This window comes from Artibeus jamaicensis, unplaced genomic scaffold (assembly GCF_021234435.1).
Source record: "Artibeus jamaicensis isolate MK-2021 breed Jamaican fruit bat unplaced genomic scaffold, CSHL_Jam_final contig_484, whole genome shotgun sequence".
In the NCBI taxonomy this organism is placed as follows: domain Eukaryota; kingdom Metazoa; phylum Chordata; class Mammalia; order Chiroptera; family Phyllostomidae; genus Artibeus; species Artibeus jamaicensis.
In genome coordinates this window covers 8407251-8421608 of record NW_026521859.1, presented here as the reverse complement: position 1 = coordinate 8421608, position 14358 = coordinate 8407251, and the positions used below count along the sequence as shown (strand labels likewise).

Here is a 14358-nt window from a genome sequence, read left to right as displayed (position 1 = left end):
AACTAAATGGTGGTGCATTCTTTTTATCGTGCATAAACTTGTCAGCTAACATTCGTCCTGAGCAAGCAATAATGATAGAACATAGCCCCGAGTGGTTGCAAATTCAGCTGAAGTGTGTATCATATGCAAATACAGTGTTTTACTGTGAGCCTTCCCTGGGAACACACCTGCCACAGTCACTGGAATTTGCCAGATTATACTCTGCAACTCTCAGATCTGCTGTGGGCTTCTGCACTTTCTTCAGCCCCTTCGGTCTCCAAACCCCTACGCCTGCTAAGTTGAGCCACAAGCTGCTAGCTAAGCTTCAAAATCACTATTAGTCTGGAAGAGTTAATATACACCAAAGTACTTAATTTTCTCCTAGGGAGTCATCTGCTCATTGGTAGGAAATAAATGACTAAGCAATCATTGCCAGCCCCATGAGATAATTCTAGCACAGGAAGCAAATAATCCAGAGGACAACATACACTCACTACAAAGCTTACTTGTGAAATAAAGGAGGCAAGCAGTGTTTTATTGCATATTAGAGGACAAATCATGACATCACTGATCACCCTGTTATTACTGTGATATACTTCCCCTGAACACGAGAGAATTTCTTTTCTGGGTTTCGCAGTAAATATTTCAAGCATAAGGCAAGTAACAGTCAAATGTTGCTATTGGCCTTGACACATCATTGTATTCCCACAGATTAGCAAAGATGTCCTCTTAAACTGTCATTACAAACACCTTGTGTTAAAAGAGTGCTTTCACCTTAATTAAAATACAAATCAATATATCAATCTACATACATTTATTAAACATGCCTTATAGACAAGGTGCTGTCCTCCATGTGGCTGGGTGTAGAAATGACTGGAAGACATGCTTCTTGTCTTCACAGGTCTTAGAAAGCTATACTTTGAACATTAGACCTGTTTACAATAAAGAATTATATTAATAGAGCTTAATAATTCCAATGGCTAATTAAGAATTATATTAAGAAAAATAGTTTCCAGAAATCACTACTGAATATTTTTTGATGCTAGCTTTTCCAAAAACAGAAATCTAAGTGCAGTGTCTTCACAGAATTAATGTATTAAGGTTTTCATTCAAATGGTATTATTTCTGTGTAAAGTTAAAATATGGTTTTGAATGAAGCAAATTCCAGCTTCTTAAGAAATGCCTCTTCCCCTGGACCAGATAATATTTTCTGTAAACCACATATTCAGGTCTTTGTATCAGGTGAGAGTGATGTCAGATTCTTGGTCTACCCTTGAGATTACAAACACAGGCACCATGTGGCCCTCTTCTGGAACTAAATACTAAAGCAAAGTTCAGCAGCTTCTTTTGGTCACGCTCAGCCCTAGGTGCTGCCAGGCTAGTGGATGAGGGGCAGTCACTCCTCCGGAAGGCCTGGCCCTCCTTAGCCCAGGGGTCATTTTCTCCGTTTATATTCAATTCGGCATTGTCCTTCTGGCTGCTGGACACCCAGCAAATGGAGAGAACGCTAGAAGCAGAAAGGCAGAAGACATTTGGAAATTAGGAGACAAAGCCAGTAGTTTTAGATCTAAGGTTTATCCAATTATATCATAATTAATCCTAAAAGGTGCAGAGTTTGGATTTACAAGATTGGGAGTGTTTGCTTGATGAGTTTCATCTATGTGAGTCTCCCATTCAAGGGGCAGAAGAGAAGGCAATCCCTTATTCTAATGGCAATCCCATCACTGTTTCACCTGCCACCCTCCCTTCACTTTGTCTGGCTAAAGAGGGTACCACAAGTAAGGCTTCTTCCTACATTTCCGGCCCTGCACGCAACAGCTCATTTTTAATTGCTGGTGAGACCTCTATGCCACATGTTATGGATGTTTAAAAAGCAACGAGGTGGTGGTGGTATGAATGAATCACTATTACAATATGCCAAAGATGATAACTTCCAAAAGTATATTTTATGGGCTGCGAATATTCTGATTCTTTCTCCCTAGTTATGAATTAAGAACGAATGTATATGGAGAAGAGAGCAGGTCAGCTTATTGCAAGTAATACAGAGATTCTTGAGACTTAAAAGCCTGAAAAGGAAAAGCAACCTGTTCTGTCAACCTTGAGGGTTGAGGGGGAGATCGATCCAATTTCACTCATCAGTCTACTGTCTGGTTTGACTGCAACTAAGCACAGAATGGGCTCCTTAGCAAGGACACTTTTAGGGGAATTGAGAGAATGAGTGCAGGGTTTCCGTGGACTCTGAAATTGCAGCCACAATTTTGTGTGTAGAAAGAGGAGTATTCAGAACATGCCCAGGTAACCCATTCCCTCGCAGGGCCTGCAAGAACTTGGTAATTTGAAGATCATTCCCCCAGTTTTTGATCACCTCATTTTACAACTTAGTATTCCAATAAAACAAGTGTAATAATTAAAATAATTTAATTGACTTTTCTCTTTCTAGAACAAGAATTAATGAAATGAAATGCCCTTTGAGATCATGAGAAGTCACGTAGACCTATACTTGTGACAAACTGAGATAGTATTTCTTTGAAAAAATGTTCTTGGTAGTATCAAAACAAAAACAGGACATATGTAAAACAGTATAGTACAGCAAGTAACGGAATTCTTAGCTAGGAAGAAAGTGTTTGGAAAAATCTTGCTTAAAGATCTGGTCAAAATCCCTCATCTCTAGTGTTAGGTAGGTGTCACATGGTTTTGACAAACATCATTCTTCTCACCTGAAAAGGTATTTCTGCGTCTTGCTGGTGGGAAGATAGTTGAACGCTGAGTCAGTCCTGGGCAAAATTTTGACATCTAACCTGGGGTAGTAGGGACTAGTACTTGGTGTCTATAAAGCTTGGCCCTAATTTTCATTTTGCTAATGATACTGTACTCAGCTGAAAATCTTCAGGAAGGGTGTTTTGATTCCCTTTTGCTGTAGGATTTTGAGAGCTCCTTGTGACTGATAGTTACTTGTTCTCAAAATAGAAGTACAAGAGAAATCAAGGGAAAGTGCTGAAATATGTTCCTTTGTGACTAATACAATACTGTCTGCGTCACTTATGTACTTACATAATTTCTATTGAAATGCCACCCGGGAGTTTCATTTACCCCCCATATATCAGCTTTGTTACATCAAGGATAAACCAAAGCACAACATGCTATGTGAATAGCCCTGCGATTGCAATGCTTAATTCCTGAGCCTCACCCTCTGTTTAAATAGCTCCTATTCCCCAGAGTTTTCAAAATGACTTCCAAACATTTGGAATTAAATTGCATTTCCCTTTATTTCCCTGGACAGTGGTCCTCCAACTGTCCAGAGCAGCAGCATTAGCAGCACCAGAACTTGTTAGTAATAGAAATTCTCTACCCTCTTCCCACTTACCGGATCAGAAAATCTAGGGGTGGGGCCCAGTAGGCTGTAGTCTAAGGGGACCCACAGGTGATTCTAATGCTCCCACCAGCTTGAGAGCCGTTGGTCTAGGAGAACAGAACTCTAGAAAACGGAGGAGTTAAATGACCAGAACACTCAACGGTCAGAGGCTGAAAATGTCACGGCCTTTTCATTTTTGTTCACTGTTTTTATTGTTGGTTTAGATTTGGCCCAAGGGCTATGACTTGCGTCCAAAACTGATGGTTCACTTTTAGACTCACAAACATACCTTGCTAGGGACACAAGTTCAACATCAAGGCCATGTTTATTTAACCCAGGAAAAGGAGTTAAAGCTGGTAAATTCATAGAAGAGGTTCTGGCACTAAGTGGTGGCAACACTGCCATTAGGTCCCAGTCTTGTGATGATGGAGCCCATAGATTAGATCAGAAGGGAGGGTCTTCTCAGTCTGCCTCAATGTAAGGCGCCTGTTAAAATCAGGCTAAGTGAGGAAACCAGTAGGGCATCTCTAGTAATTAAAACCAAGGGATGAGAGTTTCTATCAAATTTGAAAGTCACACTCTTCAAAATTCTGAGAACACTTACCTGTTTTGGCAGTGGATCTAGAAGACTACAGTCATAATAATAAAATAATAAAATAATACATATTTCAATCTCTAACAGAGCAAACCACCTGAAAGAAAAATATAAAATTGTCACTTGGTTATGAAAGGCAAATAAATATTCTCTAATAGAGAATATATAGAAAGTACTCATACTTCAAAGCAAATATGCTCTTCTTTGCAATATAAACCTTTACTATCAAAAGGATAAAGGAAGAACTTACTCTTCTTCGCAGGCACATCTCACTTTATAGTGTTCCACTTTACTGAACTGTGCAGATGTGCTTTTTACAAGTTGAAGGCAAAAACCTTTCACTGGCAAAAACCTGTGACCCCCTTTATTGCAGTTGTCTGGAACCGCACTCGCGGTACCCCTGAGTTGTGCCTGTACGGAACTGTCTACTCGGCAGGGCAGGTGGGGTGACTGAATTGCCCAACAGTGTGTGTCACATGCTTAGCCAGTAACGCACAGAGTAAATGAAAGCCTGGTCTCTCTTCTAAGTTTATATCTGTGTTCTCCAAAATGGTAACCCTTATAAGCCACATGTGGCTATTTAAATTTAAATGAATTAATAATGTTTTCAGTTCCTCAGCTGCACTAGTTATATTTCAAGTGCTCAATAGTCATATGTAGCTACTGGCTACTACACTGGACAGTACATATTTAGTATTTCCATGACCTCAGTGAATTCTGTTGCACAGTCTTGTCTGATCTAGACCCTTATTGCCGCTGGAAATTACTGCCTAAATGTTCTATAGGCACCTCAAGTTCCCCATAAATTATGTACAAATGCTACTGTATAAGTTTATTGTCTGCTTTGTAAGACACATGCAAATAGAAACTAAAAAACAGAAAAGTATAAATGAAATCCTGCTACTTTTTCTTTCACTCCATTGGGTTGCCTTGAGCTCTCCCCAGGGTATGCAAACCCCTTAGAGGTCATAGGCCCCAATGATAAAATTAGCCCTAGAGGTCAGAAAATTGGAAGTCATCATAGACTCAATCCTCTCCATCACCCTGCACATCATCCAGTTAGGCACCAAACCATTTGTTGTATCTGCTAAATAACTCCCCACTCCTTATCCTTACCCCTTTGTCTCCAGTCCCTCCACTTCTCCCTCACCGGGGCTCTATCATTTATGTATTTATTTCCTGGATTACTGAATCAGTTTAGCTTTCAGGCTGGCCCTTCTGTTTCCAGTTTCACTTCCCTCCATCTATCACTGGAGTGAACTTCCTAAGACATAAATCTATCAGTCTCATTCTGCACACACACACACACACACACACACACACACACACACACACACACAGAGAAAGACTACCCATTTTCCTCCAAATGCTCTAGGAAAACACAACCAGCCCTCAAAGACCTGCCCGACCTGCCCTCTAGCTATTTACCCAGTAGTTTTTCTTTGAATCCCATGCTCTTGCCACACTGTGCACCTGATGATTCCTGAATGGCGATGCTCTCTGTCACAAGCCTTTTTCCCGTATGGGGCTCAGTCTCACTTAGAGGCAGTCCTTGATCACTTGCCTCTGGACTGAAGTGCCCCTCCTCTCCCTTTCTGCAGCTCCCTGTGCACATCTCAGCCATAGCACCTATTGCACTGAATTGCGATTATTAGCAATGTCTCTCTCTCCTAGAGGAGGAATTGTACTGTGGGGCCTTAGCACCATGCAGAGCACACTGCTGGTGCCTACTGACATTAACTGAATAAATGAATAGATGATGGTGTTGCAGGAAAATGAAGCAACCAGACACCAAGGGTTTCTGGAATACGAGGTTTATTAACGTGCACAGGCTCATAAGAGTCAGTCTCCAAATTCTGAGCCCTGAACAAAGGGAAAGCAGCCGTTTTATAGAGCAGGGAGAATAGAGCGAGGGGGAGGCCTGTCCTTCAGACCAAAGTGGGAGATAATTTACAGGAGCAGAAAGCAGAGCACTTCACTATCTCTGGTATGTAGGCGATAAGCTAGAAGAAACAAGGTAAATCACTGGGCTGTTAAACATCCGGGCTGTAAAAAACAGTCCCCTAATTGGTGTGCTATATTTTAAAATAGCTACCAATTTCCCCTAACAATGGGAGGTGATGTCTTTTATTAATTTAATTTCCTGCCCTTTTCAACTTTTTTGTGTTTCTGTGGCACTTTATATATCCCTCAACTAATGTTCTTATCCTGCAATCCTACTATATCCTACCATATTATGGGTAATCGTTTGTATGTATATTTCCTCTTATAGACTATGACCTTCACAGGAAGCAGAAACTATGTCTTATTTATCTTTAAGTACTCAGTGTTTGTGGATCAGATGAGTAAATGAATATAAACGATCTGATATTCATATCAGGTAATTAGATTTGTTTCCCACTGGTATTATTGAAACATCTTGGCTATATTTTATTTCAAATGAAATCTGGAGCACTCTGGGTGTTGTTATAACCCACTTGGATACCACATCAATTCCTCATGAATATTTATGATGCACATTTAACCCTACTTACTTGTAAATGCTGAAGATAATTTATTCCAACAGAGTATCAATGTCTGAAATAGAACACACCCGATCTTTACTGATTCAAATCAAATTAAACAGCAATTTCAAGAAAAAACAATTTTTCTAATTTGTGTTCAGGTTCAGAATTCCTTACAAGTAAATTTTTGCCTAACTTTCTACAAATTAAAACGTCCACTTGTGGCCATAATGGAGTGACAGGAGTCAAGATTATATCCTACACTCAAAAACTGGGCAAGACGCACAGTGTAGGATTAAAAGGCCCCAAAAGAGAGGAAGAAAGGAGCTGAGCCCTAAGACTGCCCTAGCTTCTGCCGATGGCTGTTTCCAGGCCACAGTGCAAGACGGAAAAAGTCCCCACAGACCTGAGAGTCTCACTAAAGTAAGGAGGCAGAGATGAAAGTTCAGGCAAGTTAAAGAAACTAGAATTTTTAGGAATGGCCATCAGAGAGGATGAGGTCTCACAGGGAGAGAAAGAGTGCTTCAGAGACCTACACGGGGGGCACTTTGAGTATTTTCCCGAGTCCTGATCTCTGTCCAGTGAGAAGAGACTACTGAAGCTGGAGAAGAAAGCTGAAAGAGAAAGCCAAAGAGCAATAAGCTGAATAATGCCCAGAGGTCTCACAAGACATGGAAGTCTACATTCCCACAAGCTAGAGTGCAAAGATCTTGTAACGCATGGACCACTGGGTAGAGTCCTCAAAAGGTATTGCCTTAGTAGTAGGATTATATTATCTTAAATTAAGTGCCACCTTGGATTTACCTTAAAGCCGGGGCGTCAAACTCATTTTCACCGGGGGCCACATCAGCTTTGAATGGGCCAAAAGGTTGAATGGTTGCCTTGAAAGGGCTGAATGTAATTTTAAGACTGTATAAATGTAACTAACAGTTAAGTGAGAGCTCAGAGCTGCCACCAGGTAGAAACAAGGTGCCGGGCAGGATAAAATAAGGGGGAGGGCCAGATTTGGCCCAGGGGCCTTGTGTTTGCCATCTGTGCCTTAAAGCCTAAGAACAATAAAGCCTAAAACTAAAAGAATACAATATAATCTAGTATCCATGACACACTTAAAATTTATGTCTTGTACCTATTCAAAAATTACTAGGCCTGAAGGAAACAGGAAAATAAGACACATGCGCAAGAGAAAAATCATTAAAAAAAACAGACCCAGAAATGAGATAATGGGAGCACCAATTGAATCTACCCCACATATTCAAAAATGTAGAAGCAAGGTGAGGAAAGAAGTGAATATATATATATATATAAATTGAACTCCTAACAATGGCAAATATAATGTCTTCGATGAAAAGTATACCGGATGCACTCAACTGAAGATAAGACACTGCAAAAGAAAAGATTATGAAACTTAACAACAGAAATTATCCAAAATTAAATAATAGGTTAAAAAGACTAAAAAAAAGAACAGAGTACCTATAAAATAATATCAAGCAGTCTAACATACCACATATTTTGGAGATGCAGATGGGCAGAAAAAATATGTGGAGAAGTAATAGCTGAGACATTTTCATATTTGTGAAAACTACAATTTACAGATCCAAGATGCTTAATGAACCCCAAGCAGAATAAACATAAAGAAAACCACACCAAGGCAGATCACAAATTCCTAAAAAAAAAATTACAAAATCTTGGAACTTCCAGCCAAGATGGAGGTGTGGGTGGAAACACTGTGCCTCCGAGCACAACCAAGTTTAAAGACAACAAAGTTTTAGTAACAAAAATGCAACCAAAACACAGGAAATTGAACTATACTGAAGTCTGACAACAACGAACCCTTCAGCCAGACCGGTAAGAGGGGTGGAGCCAGCGACTGGCGGAGCGGAGTTGCACAGGAAAACTCGGTCAGACTGACCCAGGTGCGTGGGCAGCACTTGGCAGATCCCAGGTGTGTGGTAGCAATGGGCAGACCCATTGAGGTCGAAAGGTGGCAGGCTGACTGCAGTCACACATTCTCGTGCAGATAAACCAGCAAAGGAGTGAGTAGTGAGACAAATCGTGCAGGCCCCAGTGGCGGGAAGCAGCAGAGGGGACCACTATTTCCCTGCTCTGACTCCACCCCACATATAGCATCACAACCTAGCGGCCTGGGTGGCCCCACCCTGGTGAACACCTGAGGCTCCGCTCCTCATTCATAATAGGCGTCAACAGACCAAAAACTCAAAGCCCCAGAGCCAAAAATTCTAAGCAACCAAGAAATAGCCAAACTATCAGATGCATAGTTCAAAACACTGGTGATCAGGATGCTCACAGAACTGGTTGATTTTAGTCGCAAATTAGAGGAACATGTGATGGCTAAACTAATTGAAATGAAGGGAAATGCACAGGAAACCAATAGGGATGGAAAGGAAACTGGGACTCAAATCAAGGGAGTGGACCAGAAAGAGGAAAAAAATGACCAAACAGAAAAGGATGAAGAAACAAGAATTCAAAAAAATGAGGAGAGGCTTAGGAACCTCCAGGGCATCTTTAAACGTTCCAACATCCGAATAATAGGGGTACCAGAAGGGGAAGAGGAACAGTCACGAGTGGAAAATGTATTTGAACAAATAACAAAGGAGAACTTCCCCAATCTGGCAAAGGCAATAGACTTCCAGGAAGTTCAGGAAGCTCAGAGAGTCCCAAAGAAGTTGGACCCAAGAAGGAACACACCAAGGCACATCATCATTACATTAGCCAAGATTAAAATGAAGGAGAGAATCCTAGAAGCAGCAAGAGCTAAGGGGACAGTCACCTACAAAGGAGTTCCCATCAGACTGTCAGTGGATTTCTCAAAAGAGACCTTACAGGCAAGAAGGGGCTGGAAAGAGGTATTCCAAGTCATGAAATCCAAAGACCTACAACCAAGATTGCTCTATCCAGCAAAGCTTTCATTTAGAATGGAAGGACAGATAAAGTGCTTCTCAGATAAGATCAAATTCGAGGAGTTCATCATCACCAAGCCCTTATTATATGAAATATTAAAGAGACTTACCTAAGAAAAAGAAGGTAAAAAAGATGAACAGTGAAAGGACAGCAAACTCACAGTTATTAACAACCACACCTAAAGAAAAAGCAAACTAAGAGGCAGCTAGATCAGGAGTGGAAACATAGAAATGAAGATCACATGGAGGGTTAGCAACAGGGTAGTGGGAGGAGGAGAAGGGGGGAGAAGGTACAGAGAATAAGTAGCATAGATGGTAGGTAGAAAATAGATCGGGGGGAGGGCAAGAGTAGTGTGGGAAATGTAAAAGCTAAAGAACTTATGACACATGGACATGAACTAAAGGGGGGGAATGTGGGGGAGGAGGTGTGCAGGGTGGAGGGGAATGAAGGGGGGGGAATAGGACAACTGTAATGGCATAATCAATAAAATATATTTAACAAAAAATAAAAAACATTACAAAATCTTAAAAGCAGTAGAGAAAAAAGACACAATAAAGAAAAACAAAATTAAAAATGATCACAGATTTCTTATCAGAAACCATGAGTACCAGAAGACAATGGACCAACATCTTTAAAGTTATAAAAGAAAAAAAAATAAAAATGAAGAAAAAGTACTAATATTTTTTTTATAATAATATACTGACTACTATGAGAGAGGCCAGTCTGGATAATTCTAGGGTAAACATTTAATTTCCTTTTTATGGATTTAGATACCATCTCAAAAAAAAATAATTGTTTCAGGGATCTATGTGAAAGAGCAAAAGAGAACGATATGGAAGTGACAGCCAACCATTCAGCAGAGAATATGGAGAATGAACCTATGGACATGTCCTAAGGGAACTGGATATGATGTGCCGTCACGGGCTGTTTTGAAAAGCTCAAGTCCCAAGGACAACCACAGACTGTACTGATGAAAGGACCCAGTGTCACTCTCCACTCAGACTTTGAGAAGTGTACTTATGGAGGATGGATGATGGATACTGGAGTGAAATGCACTCCTCAGGCAAGCTGAAGAAACTAGAATTTTCAGGAATGATTATCAGAGAGGATGAGGTCTCACTATGAGAGGAGGGGTAAGGCTAAAGTAAGGGCATCTGCTCTGAGGCTATACATGGAGAAAAATACATCCATGTATATAGGAATAAATGTTTAGGAATAGAGACTTTCTGTGAAGTGCTCAGCTTAAATAATTTTCTCCTGGACTTTGGGAAAAGAAATATTTTATGTGCAATTTTAATGTTTCCCAGTCTACACTGTAACTTTTGTTACCTTGAAAATCTAGTCGAATCTGGTGCATTTGCACTGTCTTGTGAGATAGTTTAGTATATAACAAAGAGATGATGAAACGACAGAAAGTGTGATGCGCTTTATTTTTCCCCTGTGTTGGAGAAAGTGTGAAAGAATAAATGTTGAGGATATAAACATAATAAAATAAGATTTCCATTCACTTATTCAATTGGTACTTATTGTCTTTATGCAGTGTATATTGTTCTAAGTGCTGAAGTTACAACCGCAAACAACATTCATGCTCATAAAGATTGACTTCTAGTAGAGAGGTAGTATAAGCAGGTAGTGAATAACTAAATGAGAAATCCATATATCAGGTGAGAGAATACGTACTAGAATAATAAGACAAGATGAGGGGAAAGGGAGTGACTGAGGTCACTTACCCAAAGTATTTTAGGCAGGGAAGGTCTCAGATGAGGAGACAGTTTTAGCAGACTCTGGAATACAGTAAGAGAGTGTGGCATACGAACATCTAGGTCCAGTGTTCCATGCAGAGGAATTAAAAGGAGCAAAGATGTGGAGGTAAGAGAATGAGACACAATGAGAAGGCAGGTGTTGCTGGAGATGAGCAGCAAAGGGGAATGTCAGAGAAACACCCCAGACATAGGGAGAGCCTTGTGGGACACAGGAGAGGCTTCACTGTATTCTGTGCGACGAGAAGCCATTGGCTAACTTTGAGTAAATTTGATTTAAATTGTAAAAGGAGCCTCTGGCTACTACATTGAGAATAAAATACAAGATGATGTAGATGAGAGCCAGTAGGCTGATTAGAAAGCTTTTAAGATTCTCCAGACGAAAGAGCAGTGACATAGACCAGCATTGTAGAAAGAGCCATGAGCCGTGGTCAGAGTCTGAACATTCTCTGTAGGGTGGGTTTGCATTATAGATGTGAAGACACAGAGCCAAAGATGACTCCAAGTTTTTGACCTGAGGAAATGCAAAGATACAGCTGCCATTTACCTCTGCAATGGGGAAGACTGAAGGTAGAACAGGTTGATGAGTAGTCACATGAAGCTCAGGTTTGGACCTGGTAGGTATAACTTCCTATTCAGTGCCCTGAAGGGTGGAGCCTGCTGTTCAGAAGGAATTCAGTCAGTGCTGGGGATATAAGGGCTGACTTATAAGTGCTGGGGATATAAGGGCTCCAAATGCAGAGTCATCATTATTCAGACAATTATTTAAAGCCAATTATTTATAGCATGTGGGGACAAGTCAATGAGAAAACATAAGCAATCTGAGGAGAGGACCCAGAGATACTCCAAAAGGTCAGTAAGGTGCAGAAGACAAGCAAAGGAGACTGAGAAGAAATGGCCAGAGGGAAAGAATAACAAAAACAGAAGGATGTCACCAAAGCCCCTGCAGAAAGTGTTTCCTGGAGGGCATGAGCCCCTATCAAACGAAAGGGGCCAGGACTACAGACATGTGAAACTAGACATGAAAGTTCCCACTTACATAAAATGACCGATTCCCAGCACTTAGCTCCCTTCCTAGAAGTAGATTAGATGAGACCACTCTTTCAGATAACTTCTATGTTCAGTAGAATTAGCAGGGACTCTCCAATATTTAATGTTTATCTAGCAGTCCTAGAAAAATACTGGCTAAATTGACACAGATGAATTATAAAACAGTTTTATAGATTCCACTTCATTCGAACAAATCCTGTTTTCTTACAACTCTGCTTTTATCTCTTCTCCAAAATTAGCTTGCTATAGGCCAGTGCACTTCCCTGAGCTCAGCCCCTGGGGTACAGGCAGTGCACAACTAAGACATGGTGCAGTCTGAACAGGTGGGGGCACTGTCCTGTGAAGAAGGCACTAGGCAGAGGGGCAACCTGTCCCAAGGTGCAGACTTAGAAGGGACCCTGGAACAGCTGTGGGCCTGCAAGGTGCTGACACCCTGCAGGGGAGGTGCTGAGACAGAGCTGGACAAAGCAGAGCAGGAGGAGCTTGTTGGTGGAAGGGTTTGAAGGTGCTTTGAGCTTACAGACTTAGTGAGTCATTGTACTTTACTGAAAAATAACAGGAACACATGAAAATGAACTTTCTTTAAGCATTATTACACATAGGAGGCCCTCAATAAGCACTTCCTCTACCGTGCAAATGAGGAATGTAAACAAGACCAGTGTTCACAAGTTACTTACCAGTACAAGTTTAAATGTTTTAGAAATACTGTGCTTTTTTATTAGAAAAAATTAGTAGTGTTTATCATCTCATTAAAAGAGTTTTCCCATTAAAATCTGTAAGAAAGCATTTCTTTAATTGTAGGTCCTGTGATATTCTTAAAAAATCAAAAAATTGCATTTCTTATAAGGTGAAACTATAATTCAGCTTAACTATAAATCAACTTAAAATACCGAAGAAGTCATATTGTGCATTAGTGAAGCTTTAATATTCTTCTTTTAGTGTTTAGTTTAGTTATTAAATTAGTATTAATTATGAAAATTGTATTAATATTATTACATTCTAGACATTTTATAAAGGAAAAATAAGGTGAACTAATAATACAGATAACAAAATAGTGTGTGCTAAAAATTTTTTTTTCCAATCCAAATATTTCAAAATTCTTGCAAAATTAGCTCAATTACCTACTAAAGTTGTTTTCCAATGGCAAAAAATACATGTTTTCAAGCCTTTACTATGTTATTGAATTTTGTTTAATGTCTAAAACATGAGACTAACATATATGTACCTGTGGCACTGAAAGTTTTTAGGTCAAAGAAAATGGGCTTCACAAATTTGTATTTTTGCACAAGCTCTTCAAAAGCAAGCTGAGCCATACTTGTGTTGGAAAGATTTTTAAATACTATTTCTGATGTCAAAACAGTGAAAATAATGAGGCTTATTATTTATAACAGATTTATCTTTTACACTTACAAGAACATTACACATCCATTTATTTAATAAATAAAGCTCATTAAAATATAAACATGTTGAAAAATCCTTAAATACTTAGTACTTGTGTATTTTCTCCATTTGTAGATGGATGTTCAAGGAGCACACGCAGGCATTGAGAACATAAAGTCTGACAAAACAGACTGTAGCCTCACACGGCCAGTAACGCACGTGGAAAGATGGCAGAAGTAGCAAGTGAAGATAAAGGTCTTTGACTGTTACCTTTTGAAGACAGAACGACAAGAATAGTATGGGAAATGCAGAAGCTGAAGAACTTATGACACATGGACATGAACTAAAGGTGGGGAATGTGGGTGGGAGGGGGTGTGCAGGGTGGAGAGGAATGAATGGGGGGAATGGGACAACTGTAATAGCATAATCAATAAAATACATTAAATTATTATTATTATTATTATTAACAAGAAAAAATGTTTTAAAAAAAGACAGAACAAAAGGCCTATGGAAACTTGGAGTCTGGAGAGAGTACTCCAACTTGGAGTAATCAATGTTGACTTCACATGGAGGTGAAACTTGAGCTAGACCTTGATGGGGGGACAGGCCCTAAATAAGCAGACCTGTTGAAGGAGGGCATTGCTGACCCAGCAGGTAGTGTGAGCAAGGGGAGGAATGGCTACTGCAGTTGGGGACAGAGAGTAGACCCTCCGGGAGGGCTCTCCCAGGCGGATGGAAAGGTACCACTGGTGTCGGACTTTGGAGAGCTGGGGTGCCAGGCTCTCCAATGGGTTCAGTGCCAAACTCCATTAGGGCTTG

The 14358-nt window shown here is 40.2% G+C and overlaps 1 protein-coding gene across 1 annotated transcript in view; it reads right to left on the bottom strand.

Annotated features, from left to right (window-relative positions):
* Positions 1-485: 485 nt before the first annotated feature.
* Positions 486-14358, bottom strand: part of LOC119047185 (24-hydroxycholesterol 7-alpha-hydroxylase) — a 73801-nt gene continuing 59928 nt past the window's right edge. The window contains exons 11-12 of the mRNA XM_037142569.2: positions 3936-4023; positions 486-1486 (exon numbers count right to left, since the gene is read on the bottom strand). Coding sequence (XP_036998464.2) covers positions 1415-1486; positions 3936-4023 — 160 coding nt within the window. The 3' untranslated portion in view covers positions 486-1414. The remainder of the gene's footprint in view (positions 1487-3935; positions 4024-14358) is intronic.